We start from the raw sequence: 17932 nt of genomic DNA, 5'->3' as shown, positions 1-17932 counted from the left end.
AGGCCGGAGTCGGCTGGGGCCCCAGAGCAGAACTGGAACCAGACCGCATCCTGGTCTCTGGGAACAGGCTCTCCGGTGCCACGTGGCAGCAGCAAACTGGACTCGGGGAGCGACTGCAACGGGTGGCGTGTGCCTCTCCGCCTCAGTCTCTTCACTCTGCTGATTTCCCAAAGGGCCCCCAGGGTCGGACTTTTCCCGCCGCCCTGATGGGTCTCGAACCCTCAACTCAGAGCTCGCCCCCCCCCCCCCCCCGCCGGTCACGGGAGCAGCGCTCAAGAAAGGGGCGGAGCGTGGCGGAGCGCGCGCGCGCGCTCTTGTGGGGATTGTAGTTCAGGCTCCGCCTCCGCCTCGCGCTGACTCCGCCCCTGGAACTACGCTCCCGTCGTGCCCCGCGGCGCCAGGCGGTGAAGAGGCGGGGCAGGCGGGCCGGTTGCTAAGACTTGGTGAGGCGCAGCGCTTCCGCCCGTCTCGTCAGGTAAGCGCACGGCCCCGGGGTCTCGGGCTCTTGTGTCCCAGGCTCCCGCGGAGGGCGAGCGGGAGCTGGGGCGGGGGTCGCGGCTGCGGTGGACACCGGCCGCGCGGGGAGCTAGGGAGCAACCTGGGCCGGGCTCGTGCGCGCCTCGGGCGGGCGCGGGGAGCGGCGCGTGTGCGTGTGCGCGTGCGCGTGCGCGCGGGGCTGCCGGGCAGCGGGACCCCGCTCTCCGCGCCATCGCCCTTCTGCGCGTGCGCGCGCCCCTGCCGTCCGTGGTGGAGACCTCGTGCCCCAGCTGTTTCCGGCGTGCCTTGCCCAGGGGTCATCGCGGCCAACCCTCTACCTCCGGGCTGTCCACTGGACCGTCCACTTACCAGCTTCCCGCCCGCTTTGGGGGAAATGCCCCAACCTTTCTGTACGTCCTGAACATTGATAATCTTTTCTGATACTTAAGGAAAGTGTGAGTTTTCAAGACCTTTTAAAATTGTGACCTCGGGTCTCTCCCACACCCCACATGCACGAGGTTCTCGAATTTTCATGCACGATGGCCCACTTATAGGGTGGCCAGGTTCTGCAGATAAACACGCAGGTTGCCCCCTTAAATTGGAATTTAGTGTAAACAACACACACATATATATTTTAGAATACGTATATCCCAGTGATTGCATGGGACACAACGATTATGCTAAAAATTTATCTGATCATCTGGAATTCGAATTTAGCGAAGCGTCCTGCATGTTATCTGCGGACCCCACTTTGTTGGGGAGCTTGTCAGAAATGCAGATTTTGGGGCCCTCCCCCTTCTATGGGGCCGAGTCCTGGAAACCGTATTTGAAACCAGTGCCCACCCGGACTGTGTGAGTGTTGGAGACTCCAGCCCTGGCTGTTCCTTCTGCCCAGGGCTCCCCACCCTCCCTCCAGGCCCAGCTCTGTGTCATCGCCTCTGAGGAGCCCTCCTGGAGTCTGCCCGTTGCAGGGCACTGGGCCCCTGAGCCTCCTATGGATTTTGTCACTTTCTGCCCCAGGCAGCCATGCATGGCGGTGGCCGTGGGTCCCATTTCACAGAGGGGGAAGCTGGGGGTGGGGTTGGGACAGGTAACACCAGGTCTCAGCCAGGAAAACGTGGGCTGGGTAAGGGCTTCGGGCAGGGCTGGGACACACCCAGGGGTGAGATAAGGCCCCTTCCTCTGGTTGGGTGTCACCTTCAGAGCCTGACTCAGCTTGCTGAATAAGCCCCGTTGCCTCCTCGGACCCCAGACCCACAGCCCAGCAGTTCCAGGGCACCCAGTGAGGGGACTGGCTGTTAGGTGTCCTGACTCCCTGGTTCTGCAGACCCTCCAGGGCCTGCCCCACGCAGTTGAGCCCTCCCTGAGCCTGGCAGCCGGAGCCCGCCGCAGAGGCTACAACCGTAAATGTAAACAGTTGTGAAAGGGGCTGCACCCCCTCATTGGAACACAGGCACCTTTATGAGGTGCCCTCGCTGTAGGCAGAGGGAGGTGGATACACCCAGGGGAGGGCCTGAGCTTGGCGGGAGCAGCAAAGAGCACAGCGGGGAGGGTGGCGCGCAGTGGGGCGCCCAGAGCTGGGGGTGGATGCGGGGCTTCAAGGACGAAAAGAGGACCAGGTCAGCCTCCGAGCGCGCGCGTTTAGGTCCCCGCGGACGATGAAGCAAGTCGCTGGGTGGGTCACCCTCTGCGGACCCTGTTTCTCATCTGTAGAAGGGGCTCAGGACCCCCATGGTCCGGGTCTCAGAAGGCAGAGTCGGGGAGCTGCTGGCCACCTGGCCTCAGCGTCAGGTCCTGGCTCTGTCCTCCCAGCCACTTGGCCCCAGGCAAGTTCCTTGGCCTCTAGAAAGGGAACAGCCCCACAGTCTCTGTCCTGGGTCATGGGAAGGAGTCGGGGAGCCTGTTCACGGCAGTGTGAGGACGTGCGGTGGTTCCAGCGCCAGCAGTGGTCACGAGGTGCTGGGCCTCGTTTGGGGCCGGCTGCCCTGGCGACCACCACATGTCCCCCACCACCCGCAAGGAGCAGCAGCTCTCCTGAGATACGATTCACACACTGTGTGGTTCACCCACTTAAAGTGTATGTTTGAGTATATTCACTATGTTGTGTGATCAGCACATCTGTCTAATTCCAGAACATTCCATCCCCCCAACAGGAACTCTGTCCCCATCAGCAGTCATTCCCCATCCCCTCCACCAGCCCCTGACAGCCACGAAGCCACTCTCTGTGTCTGTGGATCTGCCTGTTCTGGACGTTTCCCGTCAGTGGAATCACACCCTGTGTGTCCTTCTGTGTCTGGCTTCTCTCACTGAGCATCGTGTTCTCAGGGTCCAGCCACATTGTAGCGAGTGTTGGGGCTTCACCCCTTTTCATGGCTGAGTGATACCCCTGTGTGTGGAGGGACCACGTTGTGTTTATCTGTCCATCTTTCTGTGGACATCTGGGTTGTGTCCACCTTTTGCTGCTGGAATCCTGCTGCTGCAGACATGCGTGTGCGGGTGCCTGCGTGGATGTGTGTTCCAGTTCTCCTGGACACACACCTAGGAGCGGATGGTGGCCTGCTGTATTTAGGCATCCTCCCTGGGAGCCGGCAGCCCGGCCAGCAGTGTCCCAACGGCAGCCCCCTGGACACACACCTAGGAGCGGATGGTGGCCTGCTGTATTTAGGCATCCTCCCTGGGAGCCGGCAGCCTGGCCAGCAGTGTCCCAATGGCAGCCCCCTGTATTTGTCATTTGTTTTATTTTGATCAGACAGAGCTTGCATTCTTGGAGATACAAACGGGACTGTGTCTGTCTTGCCCAGGAGACAATTTTATCTTGCCCGGGAGACAATGGGAGCTTTTGTGGCCTGGGGCAGGCTGTGCAGGCCCTGGCATCCTGGGCACGGTGTGTGCCGGGAGCAGATTCAGAGCCAGTGCCCCGGACCCTCCTGAGGGCCCCCGCCTGGCACGGGTGTCATGGGCGCCCGAGGGGCCCGTCCATGTTGGCTGCTTCTCAGAGCTGCCACCTGCACCCCTGGTCCTGTGCGTTTGCCGAGCTCGTATCGTGAGCTTTGGACAGGCGGTGGTGGGCGAGGACCTACCGTGTCGTCTGGGGGGCCTGTGAGCCGGGGCGCATCACAGGAACAAAAGCCTCGTCCGGATGGAGAGGCGGAAGGGGCTGGCCCACTCCGAGACGCCGCCAGGGTGCAGGGTGCTGCGGGCGTGGCACCGAGATCCTCTGGGGTTCCGCGAAGGTCATCTGTAGTGCATCTCTAACGTCATCCAAGGCAGCCCTGACCAGTAGGAATATAATGCGGGGCATGTATGTGAGACGAAGCGTTTAGAAGCCATGTTTTTGAAATGTATGAAGAAACAGGTGAACTTAACGTTAGTAATACGTTTCTTTAACCTGAGACAGGCAGGGTATTCCCACTTCAGCACGTAGTCAACACGGTCGCTCCCCGGTATCCATGGGGAACTGGTTCCAGGACCCCCAAGGATAACAAAATCCGAGGATGCTCAAGGCCTTTATGTAAAACGGTGTAGTGCAGACGGTCCTCGGTATCCGTGGAACACAGAAAAAACTGAGACAGTTTATGTTCTTTCTTTTGTATTAAGTCTCTGAGGTCCGGTGTGCATTCTCCCAGCGTGAGACATCTCAAAGCAAAAGGGGGAAAAAGACACCGTAACGAGGGCGGTTTAAACTCTGTGCAAAGCAAGCGTTAGTAGGCCGTGAGTGAGAGCACGACCGCTGATGCGTCTCGCTCGGTTGGACGAGCCTCCAGATTCGGCACGCTCCTGGGACCGACCCCTCGTCCGGCCCAGCAGGCTTCCCGCAGCTGAGGATGATGCCCTGCTCCGGTGTCTGTCCCCGCAGTCGGAGCCCTGCCGAGGATGGACCCCACCCCGGGCGACGTGGAGCCACACAGAGACGCGAAGGCCGGGAGCCCCGAGCGAGAGCCGGCGTGGCAGGCCCTCCCGATCCTGTCTGAGCAGCAGTCCGGCGCTGTGGAGCTGGTGCTGGCCTATGCTGCGCCGGTCCTGGACAAGCGCCAGACCTCACGCCTCCTCAAGGAGGTGTCAGCCGTCCACCCGCTGCCCGCACAGCCTCACCTCAAGAGGGTGCGACCCAGCCCCCGCCCCGGCTGCCCACACGCGCTGGAGATGCTGCTGTGCCTGGCGGGTCCGGCCGCGGGCATGCGATCGCTGGCCGAGCTCCTCCCGCCGCCGGCCGTGGACCCCCGTGGCCTGGGCCAGCCCTTCCTGGTGCCTGTGCCCGCGCGGCCGCCCCTGACCAGGGGCCAGTTTGAGGAGGCGCGCGCCCACTGGCCCACCACCTTCCACGAGGACCGGCAGGTGACCCGAGCCCTGGCCGGGCAGCTCTTCTCGGCACAGGAGCGGGTGGCGATGCAGGGCCACATGGAGCGGGCCGTGTGGGCCGCGCAGCAGGCGGCCTCGCGGGGCCTGCGGGCCGTGGGGGCAGTGGTGGTGGAGCCGGCCTCGGGCCGCGTGCTGGCCACAGGCCACGACTGCAGCAGCGCAGCCGGACCCCTGCTGCACGCCACCATGGTGTGCATCGACCTGGTGGCCCGGGGCCAGGGCCGCGGTGCCTATGACCTTGCACCCCACCCCGCCTGCTCCTTCGCCCCAGCCGCCGCCCCCTCAGGCGTCCGCGCGGGCTCCGTGCACAAGCTGGATGAGGACGCCGATGGCCTGCCCTACGTGTGCACCGGCTACGACCTGTACGTCACCCGCGAGCCCTGCGCCATGTGCGCCATGGCCCTGGTCCATTCCCGCGTGCGGCGCGTCTTCTACGGGGCGCCCTCGCCCGACGGCGCGCTGGGCACCCGCTTCCGCCTCCACGCCCAGCCGGACCTCAACCACCGCTTCCAGGCCTTCTGTGGCGTGCTGGAGGCCCAGTGCCGCCGGCTGGACCCCGACGCATAGGCCCAGCCCGGACCGGACCGGACCTTCCTCAGCCTCCCTCATGTTGCCAGGGGCTGCCGGCCCATCTTGGCTTGGGGACACTCGCGCTGTTGCTGCCGGCGCGTGGGGTGCATGCCTGTCTGGGTGAGCTCTTCTCCGGGCTTGGGCGTAGCGGGGCTCCAGCCAGGCCGAGTAGCCGGGCAGCTTCAGACCTGGGCCTCTGGGGCCACCAGGATTGTGTCTCCTTTTCTCAGGTGTCAGGAAACAGCTCTGACGTGTGAAAATAAACAACTGAAAACCAGGTCGGTGTCTGGGACTTCCCTGGCGGTCCAGTAGTTAGGGCTCTGTGCTTCCAGTGCAGGGGGCACAGGTTCGATAAGATCCCATGTATCAAGCGGTGCGGCCAAGAGAAAAAAAAAACCAGATCGTTGCCTGTTGACAGAGGAACGAGGGTCCCTGGATCGGAGTGGCTGCTTCCGCCGACACCTGGGCTTGTACTGGAGGGGGCGCGGGCGGTGAGCTTCTGAGCCACGTGTGGGCAGAGCGGGGCCCCCGGAGTCTGGAAGGCTGTGGCTGGACTCTGGGGAGGAGCCCGGCCAGCCTGGACTCAGCTGACCACATCAATTTCCCGTCCTTCACAGGTGCCCACGGGGTCCCCAGAGGGGCCCTTGGGCTCTTCCAAGGCGGGTTAGCACTAGGACCCGTGTGCGAGGGGCTCGGAGCAGCCTGTTTGTCCATCCAGCAGATACACGTTGACTGACCACACAGTGCCACAGGGCCCTGAGACATCCCTGCCCTGAGCCCCCGCTCCAGCCCCCAGCTCGGGGATGCTCCCAGCCCGTGGGGACAGGTCAGGGGGGCTCGGCCAGAGCCGGAGCAGTGGGCAGACAGTGGGGCCTGCAGGCAGGAGGGCAGGGCCAGGCCAGACTGAGGGTCCCGGTGGGGCCCTCACTGAGCAGGGGGCCGGGGGGTGGACCCAGGGAACTCTCGGTCACTGGATCCTTCCCACCTGGACCACCTCCAGGCAGGGCTCCCCCACCCACTCTGGTGCCAGGCACAGGGGGCAGTGCAGGGCCAGCTGTACCGTGAGGGCCAGGTGGGCACTAGGCGTGGCCACGTTGCCTGGTCTGTTTCCTGAAGATGACACCATCTGCCCACAGGGCCCTCGTGGAACAGGTGAATTCAGCTCAGTTACGCGCCTCGGTGGTGTCTCCTGTGAGGGGCTGCTCTGTGACACGGGCTCCTGGGCTCCTCCTGGGCAGGGCCGCTGGGTGCCGGGTCTGTCCCCTGGTGTTTTACTTGGATTGCAGTGGGGTCCTTGGCCTTGCAAGACTCACAAGGGCAAAAACCGCAGACCAGAGAGGTTGTGTGGTTTGCCTGAGGTCACACAGCAATGAGCATGGACCCATTTATCGGTGATTCAGAGATTCTTTGTGGCCATAGGAGGTGCTCAGAGCCATCCGTGGATAAAGGGGAAGTTCGGGGGGTGGGGGAGATGAGGTAGGAGGGCAGTGGGGGTGGGTTGCCGGGATCCTCTGGCCTGATGCCTCCCCTCGCATAAGTGCCAGGCTGCCTGGGGGGCTCTGAGGTGAGGTGGTGACTGGGATCGCATGTTCAGGGCTGGGCCAGCCTTTGGGCCAAGAGCCCAGATACCCCTGTGGACAGTTTGGTGGTTAGGACGGTGCCCGCGGTAGCCCTCTGGGACTGCAGCTGGCGTTGGGGTCACCCAGCAGACATGGGGACCCCCTGACTGTGACTGTCTCCCCTCCAGGTGGCTGCAGGCTTCTGCCCCTGCCCTGTCTTCACAGCGGAAATGTCAGGTGAGTCCTGGCCGCGTTGCACAGCTAGGGTTCCGGCTTCTCCACTCCTCTGGGAAGCGCTCGGGCGCTGGACGCTGTGCTGCGGGCAGGATCACGTCCCCATTGAGGCCCGTGCAGTGCCTGCCATGGCAGCGCGTGCACTAAAATGGAGCCATACAGAGATGAGCACGGCCCCTGCGCTGGGAGACACGCGAGACCGGAAAAGTTTCGTGTTGAAAACCATGAAGTCTGGACCCCGGGACCCTGGAACAGGACCCTATTGCAGATGTAACTTAATTTGAGGTCCCAATGGAATAGGGTGGCCCTGATGTCTCACGGCAGACGTCCTAAGAAGGAGGAAATGTGGGCACAGACACACAGAAGCCAGGGAAGATGGGGGCGGACACTGGAGGGACGGGTCCACAAGCGCAGGACGCCTGGAGCCCCCAGAAGCTGGAAAGGGCAGGAAGGACCCTCCCCTGGAGCGTGTGGAGGGAGCGTGGCCCTGTCACACCTGGGTCTCAGTCATCTGGTGTCCAGAATGGAGATGGATAAATCTCTCTTGTGTTAAGCCCCCCAGTCTGTGGTCGTTTTGTTACAGCCGCCCTGGGAAGTTCATATGTCCCGAGTGCCAGAACCTTCCCTGGAGTCAAAGGTGTGAATGGCACGTGGGCCCTGCCATGGAGTCTGTGTGTGTTCCTGTGACTTCTGAGAAATCACCACAAACTCAGTGATTTAAAATAAAATTTGTTCTCTGACAGTCCTGAGGTCAGGAGTCCGACTGGGGTCTCACGGGGCTGAATCCAGCTGTGGGCAGGGCTGGTCCTTCCGGAGGCTCCAGGGGAGCAGTGGTTCCCGCCTTTCCAGCTTCTAGAGGTGCCGCATCCCTGGCTCGCGGCCCCTCCTGCATCCTCACAGCCAACAGTGCAGCATCTCCCATCTCTTTCTGCATCTCATCCTCTCGCCTCCCTCTTATAAGGACCCTGTGATGACGCTGGGCCCCTCGGGGAATCCAGTGTCCTCCCCATCCCAGGGGCCTTAATTAGTCCCACCTGCAAAGTCCCCTCTGCCCCGTGAGGTGACATGTCCACAGGTCCTGGGACCAGATGGGCGCATCTTTGGGGCTGGTACAAGCTGATTGCAGAGTGGGTTTTGTTCTGGCTCCTCTGTCCCTGCAGAAAAGGAGAACAACTTCCCCCCGCTGCCCAAATTCATCCCCCTGAAGCCCTGCTTCTACCAGAACTTCTCTGACGAGATCCCTATCGAGCACCAGGTCCTGGTGAAGAGGATCTACCGCCTGTGGCTGTGTGAGTGGACAGGGCAGGAATGGGGGGCCACCTGCAACACCCAGAGACCCAAGCCTGGGACAGGGGCAGGCTAGGAGGCCGCCCTGCACCCGGGCAGTGAGAGCCTGAGGGTTTGGTGATAAAGCTCCTTTCTGCTGAGCTCCTGTCCGGTGTGGATGGAGCAGGGGGCGGGGCTGGGCCCTCTGGACCCTTCTCTGGCCTCGGGGTCCCTGCACTCATGGGAGCCGCCGTCCAGGGGTGGGGGGTGTCCCGGCTCAGCCCCTCTCTCCCCCTTCGCCCCCTCCCCACAGTCTACTGCGCCACCCTGGGCGTCAACCTAATCGCCTGCCTGGCCTGGTGGATCGCCGGCGGCTCGGGAGCCAACTTTGGTCTGGCCCTGGTCTGGCTGCTGCTCTTCTCCCCCTGCGGCTACGTGTGCTGGTTCCGGCCCGCATACAAGGCCTTCCGGTGAGTGGGGCGGGCGGCCTGCACCCTCCAGGGGCCCTCGGGGAGTGTCTGGTGCTGACAGCCCCAAACTGAGGGGAACAGGCTACCTCACCGCGTGCGCTCCCCTCCGTGCCCGGCCCCGCGTGGGCTGCATCCTGGTGTGCATCTGCCGCCGGGCGCAGGCGTGAGCTCCACCCCCTCCTCTTGTCCAGTTCGGATGGCACTTTATATTGGGTCTGCAGACAGCGGCCCACGGGCCAAAACCAGCTGCTGCCTGTTTTGTTCACTTCTAAGAATTTTATTGAGATCATATTTTTACATGTTATCCAGCTCACCTGCTTAACCGTTCAGTGTTTCTAGTATCTTCACAAGGTTGGACAACCATCACCACTGTCTAAAACCCCAAAGAGAAACCTCGTGCCCATTAGCATCCCCCCATCCCGCTCCCCAGCCCCTGACAACCATGAACCTGCTCTCTGTGTCTGTGGATCTGCCTGTTCTAGACATTTCCTGTCTGTGGAATCACACCCTGTGTGTCCTTCCGTGTCTGGCTTCTCTCACTGAGCATCGTGTTCTCAGGGTCCATCCACGTTGTAGTGAGTGTCGGGGCTTCACCCCTTTGCGTGGCCGAGTGGTGGTGCCCCCGTGTGTGGAGGGACCGCAGGTTTTGTTTTGTTTTGTTTTTGTTAATAATATCGTGGGGTTTGTTTTTGGCTGTGTTGGGTCTTTGTTGCTGCGCTCAGGCTTTCCTCAGTTGCAGAGAGCAGGGGCTACTCTTCGTTGCGGTGCGCGGGCTTCTCATTGCAGTGGCTTCTCTTGTTGCCGAGCATGGGCTCTAGGCGCACGGGCTTCAGTAGTTGCCGCACAAGGGCTCAGTAGTTGTGGCTCACAGGCTCCAGAGCGCAGGCTCAGTAGTTGTGGCGCGTGGGCTTAGTTGCTCCGCGGCATGTGGGATCTTCCTGGATCAGGGCTCAAACCCGCGTCCCCTGCATTGGCAGGCGGATTCTTAACCATTGCGCCACCAGGGAAGTCTCCCCACAGCTGTTTATCCATCATCCGTGATGGGCGTTTGAGTTGTTGCCACCTTTTGGGTGCTGTGAATCTTGCTCTGTGAGTTCAACCCCAGCCAGCCCCCTGCTACTCAGGTGTGTGCCATGTTTGCCCCTGGAAGGTCCCTGAATCCAGGACTCAGTGGGAGTCATACAGGGCCCCTGGTGCCCTCTTGGGGGCAAGAATCAGAAACCTGCTCACATGTGCTGAAGCAAAAGGGGCCTGTTGCTTGAGGCCCCAGGCTGGCTGGTGTGACCGTGCGCAGGAACGGGGACCCCCGAGGGCTTCGGGGACTGCCTGGGAGCAGCCCTGAGCTACGCGGGCATCCCTGCCTCCCCCGCCCTTCCTCTGCTGTGGGTCCCCCGGCGCCTGCCCTCCTTTCATGAGCCAGAAGCGGCCTGGGTGAGCCCCGTGCAGCCTCCCTTGTCCGGGGCAGCAGGCATGGGTCCAGCATGCAGAGCACCTCAAATCCACGATGAACCTCCCTTGGGCCACACGGGTGCGGGCATGTCCTTAGGACGCAGGAGGCTCTTAAACTTCCCAGGAGGAGTGTGTCTGGGTGACGTCCTCTGGGAAGGGCAGTGCTGGGCCCCTCCTGATGGGAACTGCAGGGGAGGGGCCGTCCCAATCCCACAGCCTCTGCCTCTTCCTCCTCGGCCTCAGTAACGGCTGTTTTCCTTTCCTCCAGATCTGACAGCTCCTTCAATTTCATGGCGTTTTTCTTCATCTTCGGAGCCCAGTTCATCCTGACCGTCATCCAGGCTATTGGCTTCTCGGGATGGGGCGCATGGTGAGCAGGGCCCCCGAGAGCCCGCGACGAGCGGGGTCAGCTCTGGGGCCACGAGTCACTTGCTCGTACCGTTAGTGCAGGCTGAGCTCTGTGACGAGGACCCCAAAACTCCGACAGCCGGGACAGGGCTGACGTTTGCTCCTTGTTCTCGTCAACCCTCCAGGGAGCTGCCGGCTCCGGGGGCCGGGTGCGGCGGATCCGCCCGCCTTCTGCCGCCTCGTGCCGTGGTCACCCGGCCCCAGGAGGACCTGGGAAGCGTGGTCCATGGTGTGTCTGGGGGGTGGGAGAGCAGCTCGAGGGCCTGCCCTGAGCGGCCACCTGTGCCTAGGCCTACCATCTAGGGAGTGAGTCGTTTTCCATTTGTTTGCTTTTGGGGTATCATATGAGGTTTCTGTGGCTACTGTAACAAATTACTCCAGATTTAGTGACTTGAAATGAAAGAAACTTATGTCACATTCTGGAGGTCAGAACTCACTTTAACCTGTGAGTGGGCAGGGCTGGTCCTTCCGGACACTCCAGGGCAGCATCGGTTCCCGCCTTTTCCAACTTCTAGAGGCGCCGCATCCCTGGCTCTCAGCCCCTCCTGCATCCTCACAGCCAGCAGCGCAGCATCTCCCGTCTCTCTCTGCTTCTGACCCTCCCGCTTCCCTCTTATAGGGACCCTGGGATGACGCCAGGCCCCCCGGGGAATCCAGGGTCATCCCTGTCTCAGGGGCTTTAACTTAATCCCACCTGGAAAGTCCCTTTTGCCACCTAAGGTGCCACATCCGCGGGGCCCTGGAGCAGGACGTGGCAGTGTCGGGGCAGCGGGTCCTTCTGCGGCAGGCAGTGCCCAGAGGTGGCGCTGGGCGGTTGCTCTTCCTGCCGCATGTGCCGCCTGGCGTGTCCCCACATCTCTTGGTAGAATTTCTCGGCGTGTCGGGACCTTGCCCGTGTGAGCGGCGGGGGGTCTTCTGGCTCCTGGGTGGGGCTGCCTGTTGCCATTGCCTTCTAGGTGTCCGTCCCCGTCACTCTGCCGTGTCCGCGGGGACGGCCGCCACGTGCCCTTGGCAGTGGTGAGCTGTGCGCGCTCGTTTTCTTGAGGCCCCGCTGAGGTTGCACGGCCTCTCGGTGTCCGTTTGCTGCCGGGCCTTCACCCCTCCCCAGGATGGAGCCTGTCACCCAGGGTCATCTCCAGGGTGCGTCTCTCCGGGTTCCTGACATCGCTCCCTCCCCGCATGGTGAGCAGACCCTGAATGCTGGGCCTCCTCTCGGCCGATGCCTTCCCAGATGCGGGTGTGGGGTCCTCAGGACCACCCCAAGTGCAGGGATTCACTGGGCGACCCCCAGGCACGGCCGAGACCCCAGACCCAGCGGGAGAGTAGGTGCCCGGGTGGACTCCACGTTTGCATAGGCGGTGTTGGGACGGGGAGCCCCCGAGGTCTGGTTCCAGACGCGGCCTCACGCTGGCACCCAGCCGCCTTCTGCCTGGCCCCCCATCGCCGTGGTTTCTGCGCGGACGGGCAGGGCGCACACCTTCCTTGGGGCCCAGCCTGCAGAAAGGGAACATCGGAGCCGACCTTCCCACCTCCCGTGGGGGCCTCCCCAGCTGGTGACCTCACCTCGTGCAGGGGCTGCCCCGAGATGTTGCCCTTGTTTGGGGAGGGGGAGGGGGGTAGTAATAACAACGGTGACAGTGACGGTGACAGTGCTCCTGGGTGTGCAGGGGGGCTTGGGCACCTCCCAAGGGCTGGCTCATTTGCTCCCCTTGAAGGGGTCTCCTGACTTCCTAGTCTGCAGACAGGGGGACAGGCGTGGATGGGGGCAAGGGTTAAGGTCAGGGTTAGGCTCCGTATCTGGTACCCAAGGCCCTCCCCTTCCTGCCGGTGTGGGCAGCTGTCCTGGCTCTGGTCCCGTACGGGGAGCCCCGGCCTCCGCAGATGGGGGAGTAGATGGCGCCTGGCCCGGGGGCCGCCTCGGGGCTCAGTGCTGGGGCTGGGGCCGAGGAGCTGCAGCTCTGCCTGTCTGCAGTCACCCTGACGGGCCAGCCTAGGCTTCCCCCGCCTGGGGTCTGCCCCGCTGCTGAGCCTCCCCGCCCGGGGTCTGCCCATTCCGGGGGTCTCCTCCTGGCTGGCTGGGGTGTCCCTGTTCCCGGAGTCTCACCCTCCTGCCCAGGTGGCCGCAGTCCCGCAGGTCACCTCCAGGGAGCGAGTGGACCACTCGGGGGTCAGCGTGTGGAACCTCGGGGATGCCTTCCGGGGGCACTGGCTCCCAGCCAGTCCCGGGCCCGCAGGTCTGTCCCTCCCTGCTCACCCCAGACGCTTCCCTGTGAGTCCGTGCAGGAGGCGGACTTTTAAAACCTCTGAGACGTCTTATACGTAAAAGGCTGCGATGCTGCTTTGCGCCAGGAAACCAACAGTGACCCCAGCACCTCAGGTGCTCAGACGTGTCCTTCCTGCCCTCTCGTGACCTCACGTGGGGCTCCTTAGAGATTCGCCCACCACTCAGCCAACTCCCCGCCCACATCTGACGTCCTGGCCGCGACCACACATGGCGGGTGCAGTGCTCTTACCCGCCTGCAGGTGTCCCAGGTTTCCACAGTGTTTCCGTGACGGGTCTTTCCCCTGGGGATCCCTGTGGGTTGTTAACGTTTGGCCTTTGCGGTTGGTTCACATCAGACTCCAGGTGAGGTGTGAACGCCTCTCTGATCCGGGAGCTCGACCGTCTGTAGTCTCCATGGTAGGGGCTTTATCTAGGTGCCTTCACAGCCAGAAAGGCAGCCTCTTAAGCGCATGATTCAGTGGTTTTCAGTGTATTTACAAGGATAGAGGTTCATCACCTCTATCCAATTCCAGAACATTCCGTCACCCCAAAAAGAAGCCCGTCCCCATCATCAGTCACCCACACCCCCTCCCCAGCCCCTGACAACCACGCATCCCCTCTCTGTGTCTGTGGACTTGCCTATTCTGGACGTTTCCCATCAATGGAATCACACCCTGTGTGTCCTTCTGCGTCTGGCTTCTCTCACTGAGCGTCGTGTTCTCAGGGTCCGTCACGTGGTAGCGAGTGTCGGGGCTTCACCCCTTTTCGCGGCTGAGTGATGCTCCCGTGTGTGGAGGGACACGGTATGTGTGTCCATTCACGGACACATGGTGGACGCTTGGGTTGTGTGTGCCTGTCTGTTATTGCTTGTCGTTCTGCTGTGCGGTTTCTACAGGTATCCGTGTGAATGTGTGTTCTCATTCCTCTTCCACCTGGTTGTGGAATTGCTGGGCAACACAGTAACTGTTTAGCTGTCTGAGGAGCTGCCAGGCCCGCCCATAGCCTTTGCAGGCTGCATCCCTGTGCTGTCCTTTTGCACCTTCTGTCCCCATATCCCTGGCTCTGTCTCCTCGAGCTCCTGGCCGAGTGGCCTTGGGGGAGCACCTGGCACCCTCGTGTCCCTGCCGCCTTGTCTCCAGGCCTGTCATCCTCCCTGCCCTCCCCCCACTGCCGCTTGCCTTGGCTGACCTGCCTGGTGGGTGCAGCAGGCTCTGCACATCTGTCCGTAGCTGGTCGAGGCCGGTTTATCACCCACTGTCCTGAATGGGTCACCCTGGGCTGTTGGTGATACTGCTCTCTGGAAGCTCCGGCTGCCGGTCCCTCTGGGAGTCTGGGCCGTGGAGCAGGTCTGCATCCTACAGCCCCACCCTCCCCAGTGGCCAGGATCCATGGCCCCAGATCCGATGCGAGATCATTGGTCCCCAGAGGGGCCCCTCCCCCAGCAGAGCCAGCCCCTCCTCCCCTCCCAGGAGCCCACAGGACAGCATCCAGCCCCCCACTGGCCCAGCCCCATCTGCCTGTCTACCTACCTGAGCCCCCCAGCCGCCCGGCTGTGCTCATACCCCTCAAAGTGCAAAGCAGCGTGTTCTGCTGTCCTTGTTTGTACACAAGGACGTCTCTCCTGGTTTCACAGAGGGGCGAGGCCTGTTCGTGTGTGCCTGCAGCGGGTTGCATACGTCTTATAAACTCTCTCAGGATGGATACATAGTAGATGAGCTACACCAGTTTCCTCGGCAGGAGAGAGACTGTCTATTGTGTTTTTTTTTTTTAATTTCCTGAATCTTGAACAGTGTGGTGTCATTACTTGCTAAGAAGAAACATTCTCAAAAACACCCTATTTCCTGCCTCTCCCTCCCAGAGACCAGATGGGTGTTCTTCCACATGTGGACTAGGGACGCACCCAGTGACCACCAGCTTTTCTCTTGTTTTGCTGTCTCCTTAGCAAACTGATGTTCCAGTCATTCCCAGCCAGTGGGCGTTTACAGGTTACCCTCAGCTTTTCCTTCTTACAAACAATGGCCGTGGCGTAAATTTTTACAAGTGAAATAGTTGGGGAAAAAGGAATGAGCGCTGGGGCTTCCCTGGTGGCGCAGTGGTTGAGAGTCCGCCCGCCGATGCAGGGGACACAGGTTCGTGCCCCGGTCCGGGGAGATCCCACATGCCGCAGGGCGGCTGGGCCCGTGAGCCACGGCCGCTGAGCCTGTGCGTCCGGAGCCTGTGCTCCGCAACGGGAGAGGCCACAACAGTGAGAGTCCCGCGCACCGCAAAAAAAAAAGAAAAAAAGAAAAAGGAATGAGCACTTAAGTCTTGTTGTAGGTCACACCCCATTGCCCTCCAGGAAGGGTGCACCCCACACTGACAAAGTAGTGTTTGTTTCTCCATTCCCTCGCGATGTTTGCCGGGACGATGGTGTGAGAACAAGACTTTTTCTAACTTGCACATCTTTGTTGGTGGGTTCGAGCATCGCTTCCTAAGTTTGTTGCTCCTTGTGAATTGCCCATTTTCTCTGCCGGTCATTTACCTTTTTCTTGTTGATTTATTGGAACTCTTTACATATGAGGGATGGTGGGCCCTTGTCTGGCGGTCATGCTGGCTCCCACACGCTCTCTCGCCCCTTGCAGTGGTTGGCTGGCCGCGATTGGGTTCTTCCAGACAAGTGTTGGGGCCGCCGTGGTCATGCTGCTTCCGGCCATCATGTTCTCCATGTCGGCCGCCATGATGGCCATCACGATCATGAAGGTAACTCCTCTGGGTCCCGAGACATCCCACTTCCTCTCTCACATCCTGTGTCCTGACCTCCCATCCCCGGGGGCTCGTCTTACCCTGTTTTGGGAGCAGGAGACCGAGCATCGGGAAGTGAAGTGAGCGCTGTCAGCAGGGCACACCCTCCGTGGTCCGGACCCTCGACTGCTCAGGCCAGGGCCCTGCCGTCCTGCCCACATGGCCTTCCAGGGAGGAGGGACTTGGGGAGACAGTGCCCTGTGGCCGATGGTGACCACTGCTTGCCAGAGCCCCTAGCACGCGTGTCCCAGAGGGTGGTCCACACTGCCAGTTCAGCCACCGCCGGCCACTAGTCGCTGTTTACAGTTAAATCCAAATTGAGTAAAGTTAACTAAAACTAAAAATTCCTTGCGTCCATTGCACCCACCTCCTCCCGAGCGCTCAGGCGTGAGGGTCTGGCGCCGACCAGCTCCACCGTCACGGGCTCTCCTTGGACAGCCCCACTTCAGGCGTTTGGAGGCTTCCAGCGGGAACGTGAGCCCTATAGTCTGGGGGCATCGGCTGCACGAGGGTTGTCCTGGGGCCACGTGGAAACTGACGGGTGATGAGGCTGATGGTGCGTCCACCTGGCCTTCCCGGAGGTGACCCTCTCGGCCGGGCCCCTCCTGTGCGCCCAGTTCCGCTGCTCAGGGAAGCCAGCCCTACCCACAACTTTTTTTTTTTCTTTTTTCTTTTCCTATGCTGTGGGGCTTGTGGGATCTTAGCTCCCTGACCGGGGATCGAACCTGCACCCTCGGCAGTGAAAATGCAGAGTCCTGAGCACTGGACCGCTGGGGAAGTCCCTGAAAGCTGGGTTTTGAGTCCCTTCCAGCCTCTGCCGTGGGATCTCAACTGTTTTGTCAGGTTTTGAGGCCTGCACTGTTCCGGAGCCCGGGGTCATCTGGAAGGACAGAGGGGTGCCTGCTCCTCTGTGTTTGCCCCTGAAGTCCCCTGGCTCTATGGATGACCCGAAGGGGGCAGGAGGAACCAAGGGAAGCTTGGGGAGATGCTGGGACGAAGGCCGTGCAGGGACAGCTGCGGTTCCACCAGGAACATCTCAGCAGCAGACGGGAGGGGTTCCGAGCTGAGCGAGTCCTCCAGAGCAGAGCTGCCCCATCGGGGTCCCCAGCACCGCCCCGGTTTGGGGGTTCGCCGGGAGGCCATTGCACAGGAGAAAGATAAAGGACAAAAGCGTCAGCTTCGCTGCTCAAGAGCCTCAAGTTAAAACAAATGCCATCTTCTCAGTTAGTGGATTTGCTGGGACGTCCAGAAATAGCCCAGCCCCGTGTCCGAGGGGCCCAGCCTTCCCGCACGGTGGGGAGGAGGCAGTGGTCCGTCCCCAGAGGTCTCTGCTGAGGAAGTCATTGCAGAGATGCCCTTGGCAACATGGGGGCCCGGGGCCTGATGTGCCCCGGGGGTTGAGTCACCGGGTGGTCGCCAGGCTGCAGGCCTGTCCTAGATGAGCCCCATTCCGCTGGGGCGGCGGAGACCCTCGGACGGGCAGGCAGTGGTCACAGCGCAGGCGTGGCCTTCAGAGCCCCCCCGTCTCAGCTTCTGCGCTTTTTCTAAAGCTCCTGCAGTTTGTCATCTGTTTAAGAAAAGCCCCACCTCGAACGCAAGTGGGTCTCTCCACCGTCCTTTCTTCCACCCCCGCAGGTGCACAGCATCTACCGCGGGGCTGGTGGGAGCTTCCAGAAGGCGCAGACGGAGTGGAGCACAGGTGCCTGGCGGAATCCGCCGTCCCGGGAGGCCCAGTACAACAACTTCTCGGGGAACAGCCTGCCTGAGTACCCCACCGTGCCCAGCTACCCGGCCAGCGGCAGCCAGTGGCCTTAGGGGGAGTCCGGCGGCCCCGCTGCCCACCCTCCACCGGCCCACCTGCCCCTCGCCATCCACTCCCACTGCCCTGGGTTTGGTGAGGTCCCACTGCCAGCCGGGGCGGCAGACCCGGGGGCTCTCGGGGACCCGCCCTCGCATTCACCTCACTCCCGAGAGCAGGGCTCCCTGCGAGCTCTGCCCAGAAGCTGTCCGGCCGCCGCTGTCCAGCAGAAGGCCACCCCCTGTGGTCCTGAATGCGTTTAGTCACCGTGACGTCCACTGTGCTGCAGCCACACCCT

General features: G+C 61.9%; 2 protein-coding genes across 3 annotated transcripts; both read left to right on the top strand.

Moving 5' to 3' along the window:
• Positions 1 to 424: 424 nt before the first annotated feature.
• SCAMP4 (secretory carrier membrane protein 4) lies at positions 425 to 17651 on the top strand (the record flags this gene model as incomplete). Of its 2 annotated transcripts, none has more annotated exons than XM_082835154.1 (7): positions 425 to 475; positions 7154 to 7202; positions 8360 to 8488; positions 8779 to 8935; positions 10653 to 10754; positions 15677 to 15794; positions 17472 to 17651. In XM_082835154.1, the coding sequence occupies exons 2-7, from the start codon at positions 7196 to 7198 to the stop codon at positions 17649 to 17651; spliced, it is 693 nt and encodes a 230-aa protein (XP_082691280.1). In that variant the 5' UTR covers positions 425 to 475; positions 7154 to 7195. The 2 variants fall into 2 exon arrangements, with proteins under 2 accessions (XP_082691280.1, XP_082691279.1); XM_082835153.1 differs by lacking the exon at positions 425 to 475 and adding an exon at positions 5414 to 5526.
• On the top strand, positions 4351 to 5410 carry ADAT3 (adenosine deaminase tRNA specific 3; the record flags this gene model as incomplete). Its single annotated transcript, XM_082835152.1, has 1 exon — positions 4351 to 5410. One exon carries the CDS (start codon positions 4351 to 4353, stop codon positions 5401 to 5403), a length of 1053 nt encoding a protein of 350 aa, XP_082691278.1. The 3' UTR covers positions 5404 to 5410.
• Positions 17652 to 17932: the final 281 nt, after the last annotated feature.

Source organism: Leucopleurus acutus (genome assembly GCF_964270905.1).
Source record: "Leucopleurus acutus genome assembly, chromosome: 3".
NCBI classification, from domain to species: domain Eukaryota; kingdom Metazoa; phylum Chordata; class Mammalia; order Artiodactyla; family Delphinidae; genus Leucopleurus; species Leucopleurus acutus.
The sequence above is the reverse complement of the archived record's forward strand: the minus strand, read 5'-3'. Positions and strand labels throughout refer to the sequence as shown.